The 15,818-nt window shown below is 49.3% G+C and overlaps 1 protein-coding gene across 1 annotated transcript in view; it reads left to right on the top strand.

Moving 5' to 3' along the window:
- Positions 1-15,818, top strand: part of ADAP1 (ArfGAP with dual PH domains 1) — a 46,937-nt gene that overhangs the window by 6,374 nt on the left and 24,745 nt on the right. Inside the window, exon 2 of the mRNA XM_049903806.1 lies at positions 12,178-12,308. Coding sequence (XP_049759763.1) covers positions 12,178-12,308 — 131 coding nt within the window. The remainder of the gene's footprint in view (positions 1-12,177; positions 12,309-15,818) is intronic.

Below are 15,818 nucleotides of genomic sequence, written 5' to 3'. Positions count from 1 at the left end.
AAGTCTTTCTGCCTCTTCCCCACCCAGCCCCAGGGATTGGTCTGGGGCTCTGGCCCAAGGCTCCTGCCTCCACTGTGGTGGGCTGGACTCTTCCTTGCCCCTGTGGGTGTAACTCTTCTGTTGGGATCAGGTGGGATGGTAGACATACATGTGTCTTCTTTAAAATCACCTTTATGGAGGTGTGGTTAAGTGCTATGGCTGTTAACCAAGAGGTCAGCAGTTCAAATCCACCAGGCGCTCCTTGGAAACTCTATGGGGCAGTTCTACTCTGTCTTATAGGTTCACTGTGAGTTGGAATCAACTCGACAGCAGTGGGTTTGGTTTGGGTTTGGTTTATGGAGGTGTAACTTGTTGTTAGGTGCCCTCAAGTCAATTCCAACTCTTAGTGACCCTATTACAACAGAACAAAGCAGTGCCCTGTCTTGTGCCATCCTCACAATCTTTGCTGTGCTTGAGCCCATTGTTGCAGCCACTGGGTCAATCCATCTCACTGAGGGTCTTCCTCTTTTTTTTCTGGTCCTCTACTAAGCATGATGTCCTTCTCCAGGGACTGGTTCCTCCTTACACCATGTTCAAAGTATGTGAGCCTAAGTCTCACCATCCTTGCTTCTAAGGAGCATTCTGGTTATACTTCTTTCAAGACAGATGTGTTCATTCTTCTGGCAGTCCATGGTGTATTCAGTATTTTTCACCAAGTGTGATTTACATCCCATAAAATGCACCCATTTGTAGTGTACAGTTGGAAGAAGTGACCATGATCTCAGTTAAATGTAGAACATTGCATCCCGAAGTCCTCGTTCCCTACAGTCCCCGTGTCCCTTTATAGCTGGTACTCCATCTTTTCCCTGATGACTAAAGATGTTGAACATCTTTTCTGGGTTTATTGGTTGTCCGTATAGCCTCTTGGTGAGGTGTCTGTTCAAATCATTTGTCTGTTTTTTTATTGGGTTGTTTGTTTTCCTATTACTGAGTTATAAGTGTTCTTAGTGTACTGTAGATACAAGTCATTTATCAGATATATGATCTGCAAATATTTTCATTTAAAAAACCTGGTGCTGTCAAGTCAAAGCCAACTCATAGTGACCTTATAGGGCAGCAGAGAACTGCCCCACTGGCTCTCCAAGGCTGTAACCTTTACAGAAGCAGACTGCCACATCTTTCTTCCCAGGAGCGTCTGGTTGGTTCAAACCACAGACCGTTTGGTTAGCAGCTGAGTGCTTAACCACTGTGCCACCAGGGTCGCTTTGATTCAGAAGGGACTTGACAGCAATGGGTTTAAGTGTCTTTTGAAGAAGAGACTCAAAAAATTTGTATGGAGCCTAATTTATTAATTTTTTAAAATGGATTCTGCCCCTGGTATTGTATGTAAAAAATCTTTGCCTAATCCAAGGTCATAAAGATTTTTGTCCTATGTTTTCTTTTGGAAGTTTTATGGTTTTAGGTTTTACAATACAGTTTTTGAGTGAATTTTTGTACATGGCCAGGGGTGTGGATCAAAGTTTATAGTTTGCAGACGGATCTCCAGTTGTTCCAGCACCATTTGTTGAAAAGACTCTTCCTTCTTCACTTTGCACCTTTGTCTATACTCAGTGTTCACATATATATTGGTCCATTTCTGGACTCTATACTCTGTTCCATTGACCTGTTTCTCTATTTTATGCCTATACCACATTGTCTTGAACACTGTAACTTTTCAATAAGTTCTGAAAGTAGATACTGTTAGTTCTCCACCTTTGTTCTTATTTTTCAAAGTTGTTTTGGCTACTCTAGGACCTTTGCATTTCCATGTGAATTTTGGAATCAATTTGTTCATTTCTACAAAAAAATCCTGCTGGAATTCAGATTGGGATTGCATTGACTTTACAGATTAATTTGAAGAGAATTGGCATCTTAACAATATTGAGTCTTCTGACCCATGGAAAGGGTGTATCTGTTCATATGTGTAGATATCCTTTATCTCAGCAGTATTTTATAGTTTTCAGTGTACTGTCTTGCATATCTGCCGTCAGATCTATCCCAAAATATTTCATATTTTTTATGGTATTGTAAATGGTATTTTTAAATTTCAATTGTTTTTTGTGACTACATAGAAATACATTTGATTTTTGTATATTTATCTTGTATCTTACCACCTTACTAAACTCACATATTAGTTTTGGTAGCTTTTTGGTAAAGTTCATCAGATTTTCTACATAGATCATCATGTTGTCTGCAAATAAAAACAGTTTTACTTTTCCTTTCCAATCTGGATGCTTTTTATTTCTTTTTCTTTCCCTGTCTAGAACCTCCAGTTCAATCTTGAACAGAAGTGGTTAGAGCAGACATCCTTGTCTTGCTCCTTATCTTAGAGAGAAAACTCTATTCAGTCTTTCTCCAGTAAGTATGATGTCAGCTGCAGGTATTTTATAGATGCCCTTTCTTGAGTTGAGGCAGTTTCCTTCTAGTCCTAGTTTTCTGAGAGTTTTTATCAGGATGTTGCATTTTGTAAATGCTTCTTCTCCATCTATTGAGATAATCGTGTGTGTGCGTGTGTGTGTATAGTAAGGAGCCCTGGTAATAAAGTGGTTAAGAGCTCAACTGCTAACCAAAAGGTTGGCAGTTCAAATCCACCAGCCACTCCTTGGAAACCCTATGGGGTAGTTCTACTCTGTAAGGAAATACTGGTGCTGTAGTGGTTAAGAGCCATTGCTGCTGATCAAGAGGTTGGCCATTTGAATCCACCAGGCACTCCTTGGAAACCGTATGTGGCAGTTCTACCCTGTCCTATAGGGTGGCTATGGGTTGGAATCAATTTGACGGCAATGGGTTTTGGTTTTTGGTTATACGTGTGTGTGTGTGTGTGTAAATATGGCAAATTACATTGATTGATCTTCAAATGTCAAACCAACCTTGCATTCCTGATATAAACCCCTCTTGGTTATGTTTTTTTTTTTATGTATTATTAGGTATATAAATATATTCAAGGACATATATTTTCATTTCTCTTGGGCAAACATCTACAGGTAGAATTGCTAGGTCATAGGGGTGATAATATGTTTAACTGTATAAGAAACTGGAGCCCTGGTGGATCAATGGTAAACAACTCGGCTGGTAACCAAAAGGTTGGCAGTACAAATCCACCAGCCACTCCTTAGAAACCCTATGGGGGCAGTTTTACTCTCTCCTATAAAGTTGCTATGAGTTGGAATCGGCTCGATGCCAATGGGTTTGTTTTTTTGGTTTTATATAAGAAACTATCTTCCAAAGTGGGTTGAGCCAATTTATACTCCTACTGTCAATAAATGAGAGTTCCAGTTGCTACACATCCTTGTCAACACTTGGTATTATCAGTCTTTTTATTTTACCCATTCCAGTCAATGTGTAATAATGTCTCAGCGCACAAGCTTTTTGGAAAAGGTGCAAACTTCCTGTTCTTCAAATGACAAATTTGTGTTGGCCCTGCACCCAACATACTTGATTTAATTGGCTCTTGTTTTCTTATTCTTATTTGAAAGGTCTTGGTTCCTCCATTTCTTAAGTGTGAACTGCCTTGAGACTTTTTAGAAGTAGGCTGTTCAAATCGTATGTGTTTTTAAGTATGTACACATGTATGTATATACTTACACAGACAACAGGTAGGCGTGGCAGGCTTGGGTTGGACAGCCCAAAACTTAACCAGTGGGTCTTGTGTCAGTTGCAAAACATCAGGCAAGTTTGTAGCCTCTCCTTGACCTTCAGTATCTTGTTTGTCAAAGAAAGATAATATTAGTAATGGCCACCCGCCACCAGCTCTTAGAGCATACCTTTCTTGGTCTCGCCTTTCTATGTCACGCTTATTTTTCCTCTAAAGCAGGAGTTGTCAAACTTTTTCTTAAAGGGCGAGATAGTAAATATTTTAGCATTTGTGGGCCTAGGGTCTCTTTTGCAACTGCTCATCTCTGCTGTTGTACCTCAAAAGCAGCCATAGACCTTACATAAATGAGTGGGCGTGGCTGTGTTTTGATAAAACTTTATTTACAAAAACAGGTAGCCGGCCCACAGCTATAGATTGCCAATCCCTGCTAACCTCCTCCCTCAAAAAAAAAAAAAAACGAAAAAAACACCTATAGCCGTGGAGTTGATTCTGACTCATGATGACCCCTTGTGTTACAAGATTTCCTTGACTGTAATCTCTATGGAAGCAGATTGTCAGGCCCTTCTCTGTGGAGCCTCTGGGTGGGTTTGAACTGCCAACCGTTTGGTTAGTGACCAGGTGCAAACCGTTTGCGCCACCCAGGGACACATTAAGTACCCTGTAAACATCTCTTCTGGGCCTCATCCCAGGGCCTCTGTGTGAGCGGTGGAGAGTGGTAGGTACAGCCCCGTCGCTAGGCAGGAACTTTCTGTACCCGCTGTTTAGCAATCATCAGAGTTCCCAATGTGCAGACTCAGGCTGTGAGAAGTGAAGTGTGGGTCAACAGGCCATGCTGTCTGAGCAGAACCCACAGGTCACTGCCCTGGGGGCTGCCCTGCCCGCTAGTGGTTTTCACAGGTGGGCTTGCTTAATCCACACGTCCACCTGGCAGGTGAAGTGTCATTGTCCCATGCTACAGATGAGAAAGCTGAGGTCTAGGCAGGGGTTGCCAGTTACCCAAGACCACGTGCCTGCTGGGTGCTCAGTGTGCGACTGTGGGTGGAGCGTCTGTGGGCGTCTCGTGCAGAGGTTCTGGGGAAGATGGAGCCTCGTGGATGAAGCAGGTCTCCTTCCTAACACACTGAGTTACCATTCTCACTATCTCTGCCCATGTTGTTTCACCACTGTTAACTTGGGCTCTCTGCCCTTTAAAGCTCTTGTCTGTAGTTTAGAGTTACTGTTGCCATTTCAATCACATATGGGTAGTTCTTCAATAGGATGCAGTGCTCAAGACAGGCTGTCTTTATTTGTTGAGCTAAATTGTTGTTTAGTTTGAAGATGACTTCATGGAGTAGTTTTGGCTCAAGGTTCAAAACTTGTTTCGGGGCAGTAGATTCAGGGGTCTCTCCAGTCTCAATTTGTCCAGGAAGTGTGCTTTCCAATAAGATTTTGAAGTTCTGTTCCTCAATTTTTCTCCTTTTGATCAAGATCCATCTATTGGGTCCCTGATCAAATGTTCAGTAAGGGCAGCCGGGCACCATCCATTTCTTCTGATGAGAGTGTTTAATTATATAAACTGTTTGCCATTCCCTGGAATTCCATTCTCCCCTGAGAAAGCCACTCTGGACTGTATCCCCAAACCTACCATAGGAGTCCCTCGGCACATACTTTTCAAAGTTATTGAATGAGAGAACGACTTTGGCCTCTCCAGGGAAATAGGAACTCTGGACATGCATGGCTGGTGATTCATTCATTCAAAAACTCTGCTGAGGAACCATTCCTGTAGCCAACTCTTCAGACATGGGTTGGACTGGACAATGGGTTGGAGAGGGATGCTGGTGAGGAGTGAGCTTCTTGGATCAGGTGGACACTTGAGACTACATTGGCATCTTCTGCCTGGAGGGGAGATGAGAGGGTGGAGGGGGTTAGAAGCTGGCGAAAAGGACACGAAAAGAGAGAGTGGAGGAAGAGAGCAGGCTGTCTTATTAGGGGGAGAGTAATTGGGAGTATGTAGCAAGGTGTATATGGGTTTTTGTGTGAGAGACTGACTTGATTTGTAAACTTTCACTTAAAGCACAATCAAAATTATTAAACAAAACAAAACAAAACAAAACTCTGCTGAGCACCTGCTTCATGCTGGGCCCTAATGGTGCTGGAAACACAGACTTGATGAGTCAGGATGAGCTGACCGCCTTAACAAGCAGCCCCCACGTCTCAGAGGCCAAGCAGGTGATTACTTAATGACAGCACAGTCCTGTGAGGTGGTGGTGGTGGTGGCACCTGGCCAGAGCTCTCCTGGGCATCTCTCCTCCAGGGAGTGTCTCAGGGGCCCGTGAACCCCACAGTGGACCCTCCCATCCAGCCAGGTGAGGGGAGGATGTCCTGGACCAGGCCTGGAGGGACGGACAGATGTCCTGTCTGCCCACATCATGTTGGTCAGAATTCAGTCACGTGTCCACACCTAACTGCAGGGAAGGGTGGCAACGTCTCTGAGCTGTGACCTGGGGAGAAGAGGACACAGGTACCCATGACCCCAGCAGTCTCTGCCTCCAGACCTGTGGTCAGGTGACTGGACATTAGAGTGTCTAAACTTTTGAAAGTGAAAGGGGCGGGGGGAGCTGTTAATTATTATCCCAGGACAGGCAGTGTGAACAGGGACTGCCTCAGGCAAACTGAGACATGTGGTTGCGGCAAGATCTAGCGAGCGCTTTCTGTGTGCTGGGAGCTGTTTATGCACCTGGACCCAGTGTCCTCAGTGCAATGTACCCATTTTACAGGTGAGAAAACTGAGGCACATGGGGATTCACCTCAGAACATGCAACTGGGAGGGATGAGAAAGGCTGGATGGAGCCCAGCCCATCTGGCTCCCAGGTGGAAGCCCGGGGAGGCATCCTCACGCAGGTGAGCTGGACAGGGACGAGGCATCTGGGCTGAAGGCATGGTAGGCACAGGCTTCTTCTTCTTTTTTTTTTTTTTGCAGTTTTAATCTTTTTTTTAATTTATTTTATTTTGTTGTTGTTGAGAATATACACAGCAGAACGTGCCCTAGTTCAACACTTTTGCATATACAATTCAGTGACATTAATTGCATTCTTTGAGTTGTGCCACTATTCTCACCCTCCTTCGCTGAATTGTTCCTCCCCCATTAACATAAACTCACTGCCCCCTAAGCTTCCCATTTAACCTTATGAGTTGCTGTTGTCGATTTAATCCCATATAGATCTTAAAAAAGCGCAATACTCAAGGCAGACATTCTTTACTAGCTAAGCTAAACTCTTGTGTGATTTAAAGAAGACTTCAGGGAATGCTTTTGGTTTAAGGTTTAAAGATTATCTCAGGGCAATAATTTCAGGAGTTCATCCAGCCTCCATGGCTCCAGAAAGTCTGGATTCTGTAGAATTTTAAAGTATGTTCTGCATTTCCCCCCTTTTGATCTGGACTCCTCTATAGAACATTTAAAGCTCCAGGTTCCTCTTTTCTTCTGAACGTGAGCAAGGTGAGAGGGCACAGCTTCTCATTTCTGGCTTTCGGAGGAAAGAAAAAACCTTCCCCCATGTGATTTTGTGATTTTCCATTTGAAAACCTGTTGCCCATGGCCCACTCTGTCTGCACTGAGTGCTGGGTGGTCCACCCCAGGCCTCTGCCCCACTGGGAAGGGCTCCTCCGCTCACTGTCCCTGCTCTGCAGCCCCATTGCTGCAAATGCTGACAGGCTGTTCACTGCGTCAGGGTGCCAGCCCTGGGGATGGGAGCGAGTGGCAGCCTGATGCAGTGAGCAGACTGCCATTGGGTGAGCCTGTCTCTGCATGTCTTGGGTGTCTGGGGCCCCCCTTGCTCACCATGGGTGAGCACCCCACACTGTCCCCAGCTGTTGGCTGGTTGGCTGCGTTTGTGACCGGGTGGCTGCCCTCTCTTTTCCTTTGGGGCAACATTTTCCCAAGTGGGGAGTGGACGGGTGAGGCTCCAGGGTCTGGCATGAGCCTGGGCACCCTTGGAGTCCTGTAGCCTGCGAGTGGGGTTGTGGGACAGTAGCTGGTGTGGGATGGAAGCCAACATAAGGGGTGTGTCCTAGAGGGACAGGTGGCAGGAGGACCTAGTGAGGCGGGATCATTGGGGTCAGGGCTTCTGTGGGACTCTGGAGGGTCCACTTTCAGTTTGAGGAATGACATACTCTGAGGATATAGGGCAGATGCCTCTGCACATCCAGCTTACCTGGTGAGGGAGGCCCCCAAGAGTCTGGCAGTGTCCCCACACACTGGAGAAAACCTCCTCACACAGGGCCTTCTGGGCCACTGTGTGAGGGCTGGCCTGCTGCTGTCCGACCTCGGTATTTCCATCTGTAAAATGGGAGAGTCACTTCCCAGCCCTCTGTCCTCCCTGGCTATGGAGCAGAGAGCCACATCACCCTCTCCCCCGGAGACTCAGAGCTGAGAGACAGCTCCAGCTAAGCCGTTCACAGCCTCCCAATCCCACGTGCCTAGGCCCCACCCCTGCAAATCCCTTGCCTCCAAAAAGCCTCCCCAGATCAGCGCTCCAGAGTGGGGGTGGCTTGGTCCTTTGAATTCTGTGATCCGTCAAAAAAGAGAGTTCAGGGCAGCGGCAGGTGAGGAAGCAGCTTGGCTGCCTGGGTCTGACCCCAAGAGGATAAACGTCTGCCTCTGCCTGGCTTTGGGCTGTGGGGATGGGGTCACAGCCGACTTGGCCCCTGACCCCTCAGGGTTACACCTAGGGGTCAAGATAGACAGTACATAGGCAGACAGGCACACCATAAAAACGTCAAGGTGTGGAGCTGGGGATGAGATGGGTGGAGTCCCTCTAGGTAGATGGTCAGGGCGGACCTCCAAGAGGTGACACTTGAGTCGAAGACCCAGGAGTGGGGAGGAGGGGGCCCCAGGGCAAAGGGCTGGGAGGCAGGTGCTGACGCTGGGGGAGAGGAGACGCGGTCAGTGGGGTCTGGGGGAGCAGCCAGGAAGGCCTCTCCAGGGCCTGGGACCATGAGAAGGGGGTGAATGGTTCCTGAGATGTGGTGGGCAGCCCCTGGGATCCAAACGAGGTTGATGCGATTTGTGTCTTACACAATCACCCAGAGGTGGAGACAGCCCAGTATCCATCACAGTGATGGACAAACACAATGTGGCCCATCCACACAGTGGACTATTACACAGCCATAAAGAATGACGTCCTGCTCCATGCCACGACACGATGAACCGTGACAAGATGCTGAGTAAAATAAGTCACAGGTGAAATACTGTATGATCTCACATCTGTGAGATGTCTTCAACAGGCAAATGCATACAGACCAAAGTAGATTAGAGGTTACCAGGGGCTGGCGGAGGGGGAGCTATTGGTGAAGAGGTGCAGAGTTTCTGTTTGCAGTGATGAAAAAGTTCTGGAAATGGATAGTGGTGGTGGTTGCACCCCATGGTGAATGTAATTGGTGTCACCGAGCTGTACACTTGGGGATGTCGGAATGGCAGGCTTTTTCTTATTCATATTTTACTACAATAAAATTAAAAGATAAGAAGAAGAACAGTACTGCTCTGGTTTTGGGGGGCTGGTGAGTGGATTGGTAGCCAGAGCAGAAAGGCCTGAAGGCAGGAGTCCAACCACCTGTGGCTGAGAGATAAGAGGGGACATTGGACGGGGTCTCGGCTGTGCTGGGAGTGGCAGTTGACCCACCTCCCTCTGTTTACGGCTCTTCTGAGCTGAGGGCGCCACCAGAGCTGTGGCACCCAAAAACGGGGGTTTTTGGCTGCTCCTCACCTCGCTGCCCTGGCTGGGTAGTGCTGATGCCAGCTGCTTCCTCTGGGTTTCGGGAGGAGCCCAAAGGCTGGGTGTGAAGCCTCAAACAGTGACACAGAGTTGTGGTGGCCTCACTGCCAATCCCGAGCTCCTGGGGCCGGGGGCTGCTCCGAGCTGGGATCCCCAAGAGTGTGCCGGGCTGCTCCTCTCTCCCCTGCTCCAGTCCCCCCCCCTTTCCTGGCTCCCCCACCCCAGGAGGCCAGGCTGTTCCCATCCTGCGCTGCCACCAGTAAATAGGCCACAAAGACACCCCCACCCTTGCCCATCTGGCAAGTTCAAATTGCAGCGCAAGCCAGCCATTAACTGTGCAGGAGAGACTGGATGCCCCGGCTCAGCCAGCAGCCGACGGCCCCGCTAAGCTTCATCATGTATTGCCGACAGGCGGCGATGTTTCTGCAGCGAGGCACCTGGCTGGGCAGGGCCCGGGGGCCTGAGTGAACATCTCTCTTTAGCCAGCAGTGCCCTGAGAAGTGTGCTTTTGGGTGAGTGGCCTCAGCTTCTCCCTCAGCAGAATGGGTAGCGGTGCCTTCCTCTGGCGTTGCACCCACGCCTGCCCACATCTCTGCTGTCACAGGTTTCTCTGGCATCGAGCACCTTGTTTCCACCCAGCAGCGCGGAGGTGAATAGGGCAACTGGGGCCTGGCGAGTTGGAGCCTGGACATGGGGCTCCTCCTGGGAGGACACTTAGGTCAGGGCCAGGTACAGTTCCCTCTCCTGAGCCCCGTGAAGTCTGACCACCAGGCCCTGGGCTTGGCAGGTCCTTAGCCTGCACTTGTCATCAGGGGAGCCTACCACCCCCCTACCCCCCCACCACATACCGTGTAGAACTGTGCATTATGAGGGTTTGCGGCCCAGCCTCCCAGCCTGGGGGGCTCCCACATGGGGGTCCGGCTTGAGGATCCCAGCCTGCCTGGCCCCAGGGTGGGCTCTCTAGAGGCTCCTGAAGGGACGTGCAAAGCCACGTCCTGGGTAGGGGGTGACCTGAGCTGGCACACGGCCATCGCCAGAGGAAAGTGTCCCTAGAGGGGGCAGGAGACCCCAGATGGGGCAGGCACCCCAAGCTTTTGGACTCCTTGCTGGCACTCTCTCCCCTCCCCCCAGGCCCCCCTCCTCCAAATGGCCAATGACCACAGGGTGGGTCAGCACTGTGCTCTCAGGCCAGATGGAGGGGTGTCTTTGCTGGCTTGTGCTCTGGGGTGGGAGTGGTGCCTGAGGGAGGTGGCCCTCAGGGGGCCTTCAGCCACCAGAGCCACTGAGCATCTTGATTTAAGCCCACCTGACCCAGGAGGAAATCCCTGCTGGCACAATCAGTTTGCACTCGGCTACTAGCTGCAAGATTGGCTGTTCAAACCCACCCAGTGGCACCACGGCAGAAAGGCCTGGCGATCTGCTCCCGTAACGATTACCGTCAAGAAAACCCCATGGAGCACAGTTCTACTCTTTAACACATGGCATTGCCATGAATGTGTTGGAATTGACTCGTTTTGGTTTTGGTTGGATCCAGGAGCTATATTTCAGCACTGGCTCCTGCCTTTCCAGAAAGTACTATCTGCAGGACCCCTTCCCTCAGTCCTGGCTTCTCCTTGGTTATGACGATGGGAGACTCAAAACGGGAAGAAGAGCCATCAGAACTGCATAAGGAGCACCCACACGCCCACCCCCAACTCAACAAGCTTCCCAGTCTGTGGTGTTTTTACTCTGCCTCATTTCACAGGAGAACTTTCACGCACAGAGAGGCAGACTCAGTCGCCCACCGTTCCGATTCAGCCGTTGCTGACATCTTGCAGTTTTGCTCTGTCTGTATGTGAACGTGTGTCTGTTGAGGAGTCCTTAGTGGTACAAATGGTGAATGTGCCCGGCTGCCAACCAAAGGTTGGAGGTTCGAGTCCAGCCAGAGGCCTCAGAAAAAGGCTTGGCGATCTGTTGTTGTTGTTAGGTGCCGTCGAGTCAGTTCCGACTCGTAGCGACCCTATGCACAACAGAACGAAACACAGCCCGGTCCTGAGCCATCCTTACAGTCGTTGTTACGCTTGAGCTCATTGTTGTAGCCACTGTGTCAATCCACCTCATTGAGGGTCTTCCTCTTTTTCCGCTGACCCTGTACTCTGCCAAGCATGATGTCCTTCTCCAGGGACTGACCCCTCCTGGCAACATGTCCAAAGTATGTAAGACGCAGTCTTGCCATCCTTGCTTCTAAGGCAATCTACTTCCAAAAAATCAGCCATTGAAAACCCTATAGAGCGCAGCTTGCTCTGACACACATGGGGTTGCTATGCGTTGGCATCAACTGGATGGCAATGGTTTTTGTTTTTTACGATTAGAATTGAAATACGCATCTGGGATCTCAGAAAGGTGTTTTTTACAAAGAAAAGCAATTTCTTGTCTGTCTCTCATTTCAAGTGGAGAATAATTGTTTGGTGGCCTTCCTGGGTGTGAACTGGCCCACGGGTCAGCTCTGGGGGGTAGGTTCCCAGAGGGCAGGGCTCTGGGGTGTGCCCCCCTCCAGGTCTCAGCTTCCTGTGTGGACTCACACCAGCTGTGGCATCATCTTACACAAGTGCCCTCAGCGTCCTGGGGACCTAGGATGATGAGGGTGGGACCCTGGCTTATTTCCCAGGGATCTTCTCCCCCAGCCTCCCCTTGCACGGACAGGGACATGGAGTCCGAGGGAGGTGCCTGTAGAATAGGGTCTTCCGGCCGGGGTCCCAGGTCCCCCACCCGCTGCTCCGTCCACCCCTCAGGGTCTCTCGGTTGCCTACCTGACCCTCAGCCTTTGCCTTCCAGACCCTGACTGGGCCTCTCATACCCTCGGAGTGTTCATCTGCCTGAGCTGCTCCGGAATCCACCGGAACATCCCCCAGGTCAGCAAGGTGAAGTCGGTCCGCCTGGATGCCTGGGATGAGGCTCAAGTGGAGGTAGGAGCCTGGCAAGGGGGAACCTGCAGGGGCTCGGGGCAGGGACAGGGGGACGGGGCAGGGGCCAGGGGGACGGGCAACTCGCAGGTGCATCAGGGTGGGAGTGGAGGGGTGGGGAGATGCACAGAGGCAGGGTGACGGGCAGAACCACTCAGGAAACCGCACGCTGTGGGGCCTTGGCCCCGTCCCCGTCTCTCTAGGGACATGGACATCGTCCCAGAGCCTCTCAGCCCTGGGAGCCCAGAGAGCCTGGGTGTGACTTCGGAGGGGCCTGTGCTGCTGGAAGGGCCTACTGGTGTAGCCTAAAGGTCAAAGAGGATGTGACTTTGTGATTTTTGAGAGATGTTGCCAAACTTTCTGCCGTAACTACTTATGTGCACCCCAGCGTCATTAGGAGAGGGCTTCCCACATCCCTGCCCACACTCGTAGGAGCCAGCATTTTCCCTTTGCTGTGGGATAGGGGAAAATTGTGTCCCCCAGACAGTCTTAATTGAGAATTTTCCTATCTTGAGCAGCATCGAGCATCTTGTGATATGTTTCAGATTCGTTGTGGCTTTTTTTTTTTTTTTTCTGTGAACTGTCTGTCCATACCCTTCCCCAGCTTTCTACTGCATTGTTAGTTCTTTTGATCTACTACAGGTTCTTTGTATCTTAGGGAAGTTAACCCTTTGAGATATTAGTAGAAAACTTTTTTTTCCCCTAGGCGATTTGTCTCTTAACTTGGCTCATAGTATGGTTTTTGCCATGGAAATTGTTTTCCTTTTATCTAGTCAAATTTATCACTCTTTTCTTGTGTGGTTTTTGGGGTTTATGGCTATCCTAAGATTAGTAGTATCTTTTTTTAAATAATGGCTTTATTAAGCTACAATTCACATACCACGTAATCCATCCTTTTAAAGTGTACAGTTCAGTGGGTTTTACTATGTTTGAAGAATGATGCAACCCCCACCACTATCAAATTTCAGAACCTTTTCATCACCCCCCAAAAGAAACTCTATTTTAATATCTGCTAGAAAGAGTCTTCCTCCTCAATTTTCAGAATTCTCTAGGATATTTTTTGCTTGTTAATTTTTCAAATGAACTTCAGAATCATAGTCTAAAAAATTCTGTTGTTATTTTGGGGGATTGCGTTAAACTTACAGAGCAACAGAGGGAGACGGCAGTTTTTACATCGTCCTATCCAAGATCGTGTTCGGTGTTTCTTTTGTGTGCCTCAGGGGAGTGTAAAAATTTTTCTTTGTAGAGATTTTGAACACTTTTTATTCAATTTTCTTTTCTGTGTTTTCTCATTGCAATTGGTCTCGTGAATAGGGTCTCTCCTTCTATCGTACCTTCTAACTGATTGATGGTTGACACGGGGAAGCCATTGTTTTTTTTTTTAATTCTGGTAAATAAGTATGTAAGGAAACATTTGCCATTCCAACCATCTTCCCGTGTACAGTTCAGCGACATGAGTAGTATTCATCATATTGTGAACCCATCACCACCCCCCGTTTCCAAGGAAAAGCCAATTGCTTTGTGAGTTTTGTGCCAGCCTCTTGCTGAATTGTCATTGTTTGTCATTTTTCCCAACTGATCCTCTTGCGTCCTCTATGTTTATGACCCTCTGGTCCTCAAAGCTCCATGGCTTTAGGGGGAAGGGAGACCAGGAGGCAGCTCCATGGGAAGGGACATTTGGGGAGAAGGCCTCATGTCAGCTCCCTGCTGCAAACTGAGCAGTGGCTGCCCCGTGCTTGTTACTGTTGTTGTCGTTAGCTGCCTGTGAGTGGACTCCGACTCACAGAGACCTTATGTACAACAGAACAAAACACTGCCCAGTCCTGTGTCATCCTCACAGTCACCAGCATGTTCGAGTCCCTCGTTGTGGCTATCATGCCAATCCATCTCACCAACGGTCTCCCTCGCCCTCGATGGCCCTCTGGTTTATCAAACGTGATGTCCTCCTCCGGTGATTGAGCCTTCCTGTTTGTCCAAAGCAAGTGGGTTGGACAGTATTCTGTTGTGATTCCTAGAGTTTTCACTGATTTTCGGAAATCGATTGCCAGGCCTTGACTGTGGTGGCTTGTGTGTTCCTGTGATGCTAGAAGCTATGCCACCAGTATTTCAAATACCAGCAGGGTCACCCACGTTGGACGGGTTTCAGCGGAGCTTCCAAACCAAGATGGACTGGGAAGAAGGCCTGGCCTGTGTGTTTAGTAAATCCAGCCTCCTTCCCTAGCCCTGAGGCATGTGACCTGGCCCCCCTGGCCTCTCCGGCCTCCCTCTTCCCTAGCTACCAATGCTGGCCACCGGCGCCTTCTCCTGCAGGCCAAGCACTCACCAGCCCTGGGGCCTTTGCACATGCTGTTTCCCAGGCCATGAACCCCCCTTTGCGAGACTGTCTCTTGGCCTCTCTCAGACTTCACATGAGTGCTGCCTCCCCTGAGATACTCTCCCGGTCACTTTTATAAACTGGCCTCATGCCTCTGCTGGACCCCCTCACAGCCCCTGTGTCATCAGTATTTAGTGTTTGTTACGGTTTGGAATTCTGCTCTTTATCTTTGTAGTCTGTGTGCTGTCAATAAAAAGCAAATTCAGACTTAGTAAAACCAACCACCAAACCTGTTGCCGTTGGGTCGATTCTGACACATAGTGACCCTGCAGGATGAGAACTGTCCCATAGGGTTTCCAAGAAGCATCTGGTGGATTTCAACTGCTGACCTTTTGGTTAGCAGCCATAGCTCTTAACTACTGTGCCACCAGACTAAGGAACCGTTTATTCAAAAGGGTTAGTGGAAGGTGGGGGCTATTGCAATGGGGGAGGGGTTATTGCAGTGGGAGAGGGGGCTAGTGCAATGGGGGAGGGATCTATTGCAATAGAGGGAGGGGCTACTGCAGTAGGGAGGTCGCTATTACAATAGGGAGAACTCTGACCATAAGCTCAGCAAGTGTCTCGAGAGTTAGACAAAAAGGGTTTTTTTTAGACAGGAGAGTGAACGAGCTAGAAAGGACTGAGTGTGGGAAGGGAAGTGGGCTGAGCTGTCTGTGAGACAGGATAGTAAGTCAGAAATTCTGCCCTGAGGGCAGCCTGTTCAGGGGAGCCCTTAAGGAGGGGCTGGGTGCTAGCTCAGGCTGGGGGGCCCTGTTCAGGGGCCTGGGGGAAGGAGAAACCCTGACTCAAGTGGTTAACCAGTATCCTGTTCTGATCGGCCAGTGGGACAAGCAGCTCAGCTGGTCATGTATGAGTCCCGGGTTGGGGATTGGACCGTCTGGTCTGCCTCATCCCGGGTAAACCAGGGGCATCAAGAATCTTGTCTGAGTCATGTGCGGACGGGGCATCTCTGCAGCATGCTGTTTCCTGGGACACCCAGGGGGGTGGCAGTTCTTAGCCTTGGCTGTTTTCAGGGCTCACAGGGCTCGGGTAAAACTCAACACCGTAGCTGCCTCACAGCAGTATCAGCTCCGTCTGGGGCCAGCAGGTTCTGCCTCTCTCCCTCCCTGCATCTGTCTATAGGGCCCTAATAGCGTCTG

The sequence above is a fragment of the Elephas maximus genome, chromosome 12, assembly GCF_024166365.1.
Source record: "Elephas maximus indicus isolate mEleMax1 chromosome 12, mEleMax1 primary haplotype, whole genome shotgun sequence".
Lineage (NCBI taxonomy): Eukaryota > Metazoa > Chordata > Mammalia > Proboscidea > Elephantidae > Elephas > Elephas maximus.
This window is presented reverse-complemented; position numbering and strand designations above follow the sequence as displayed.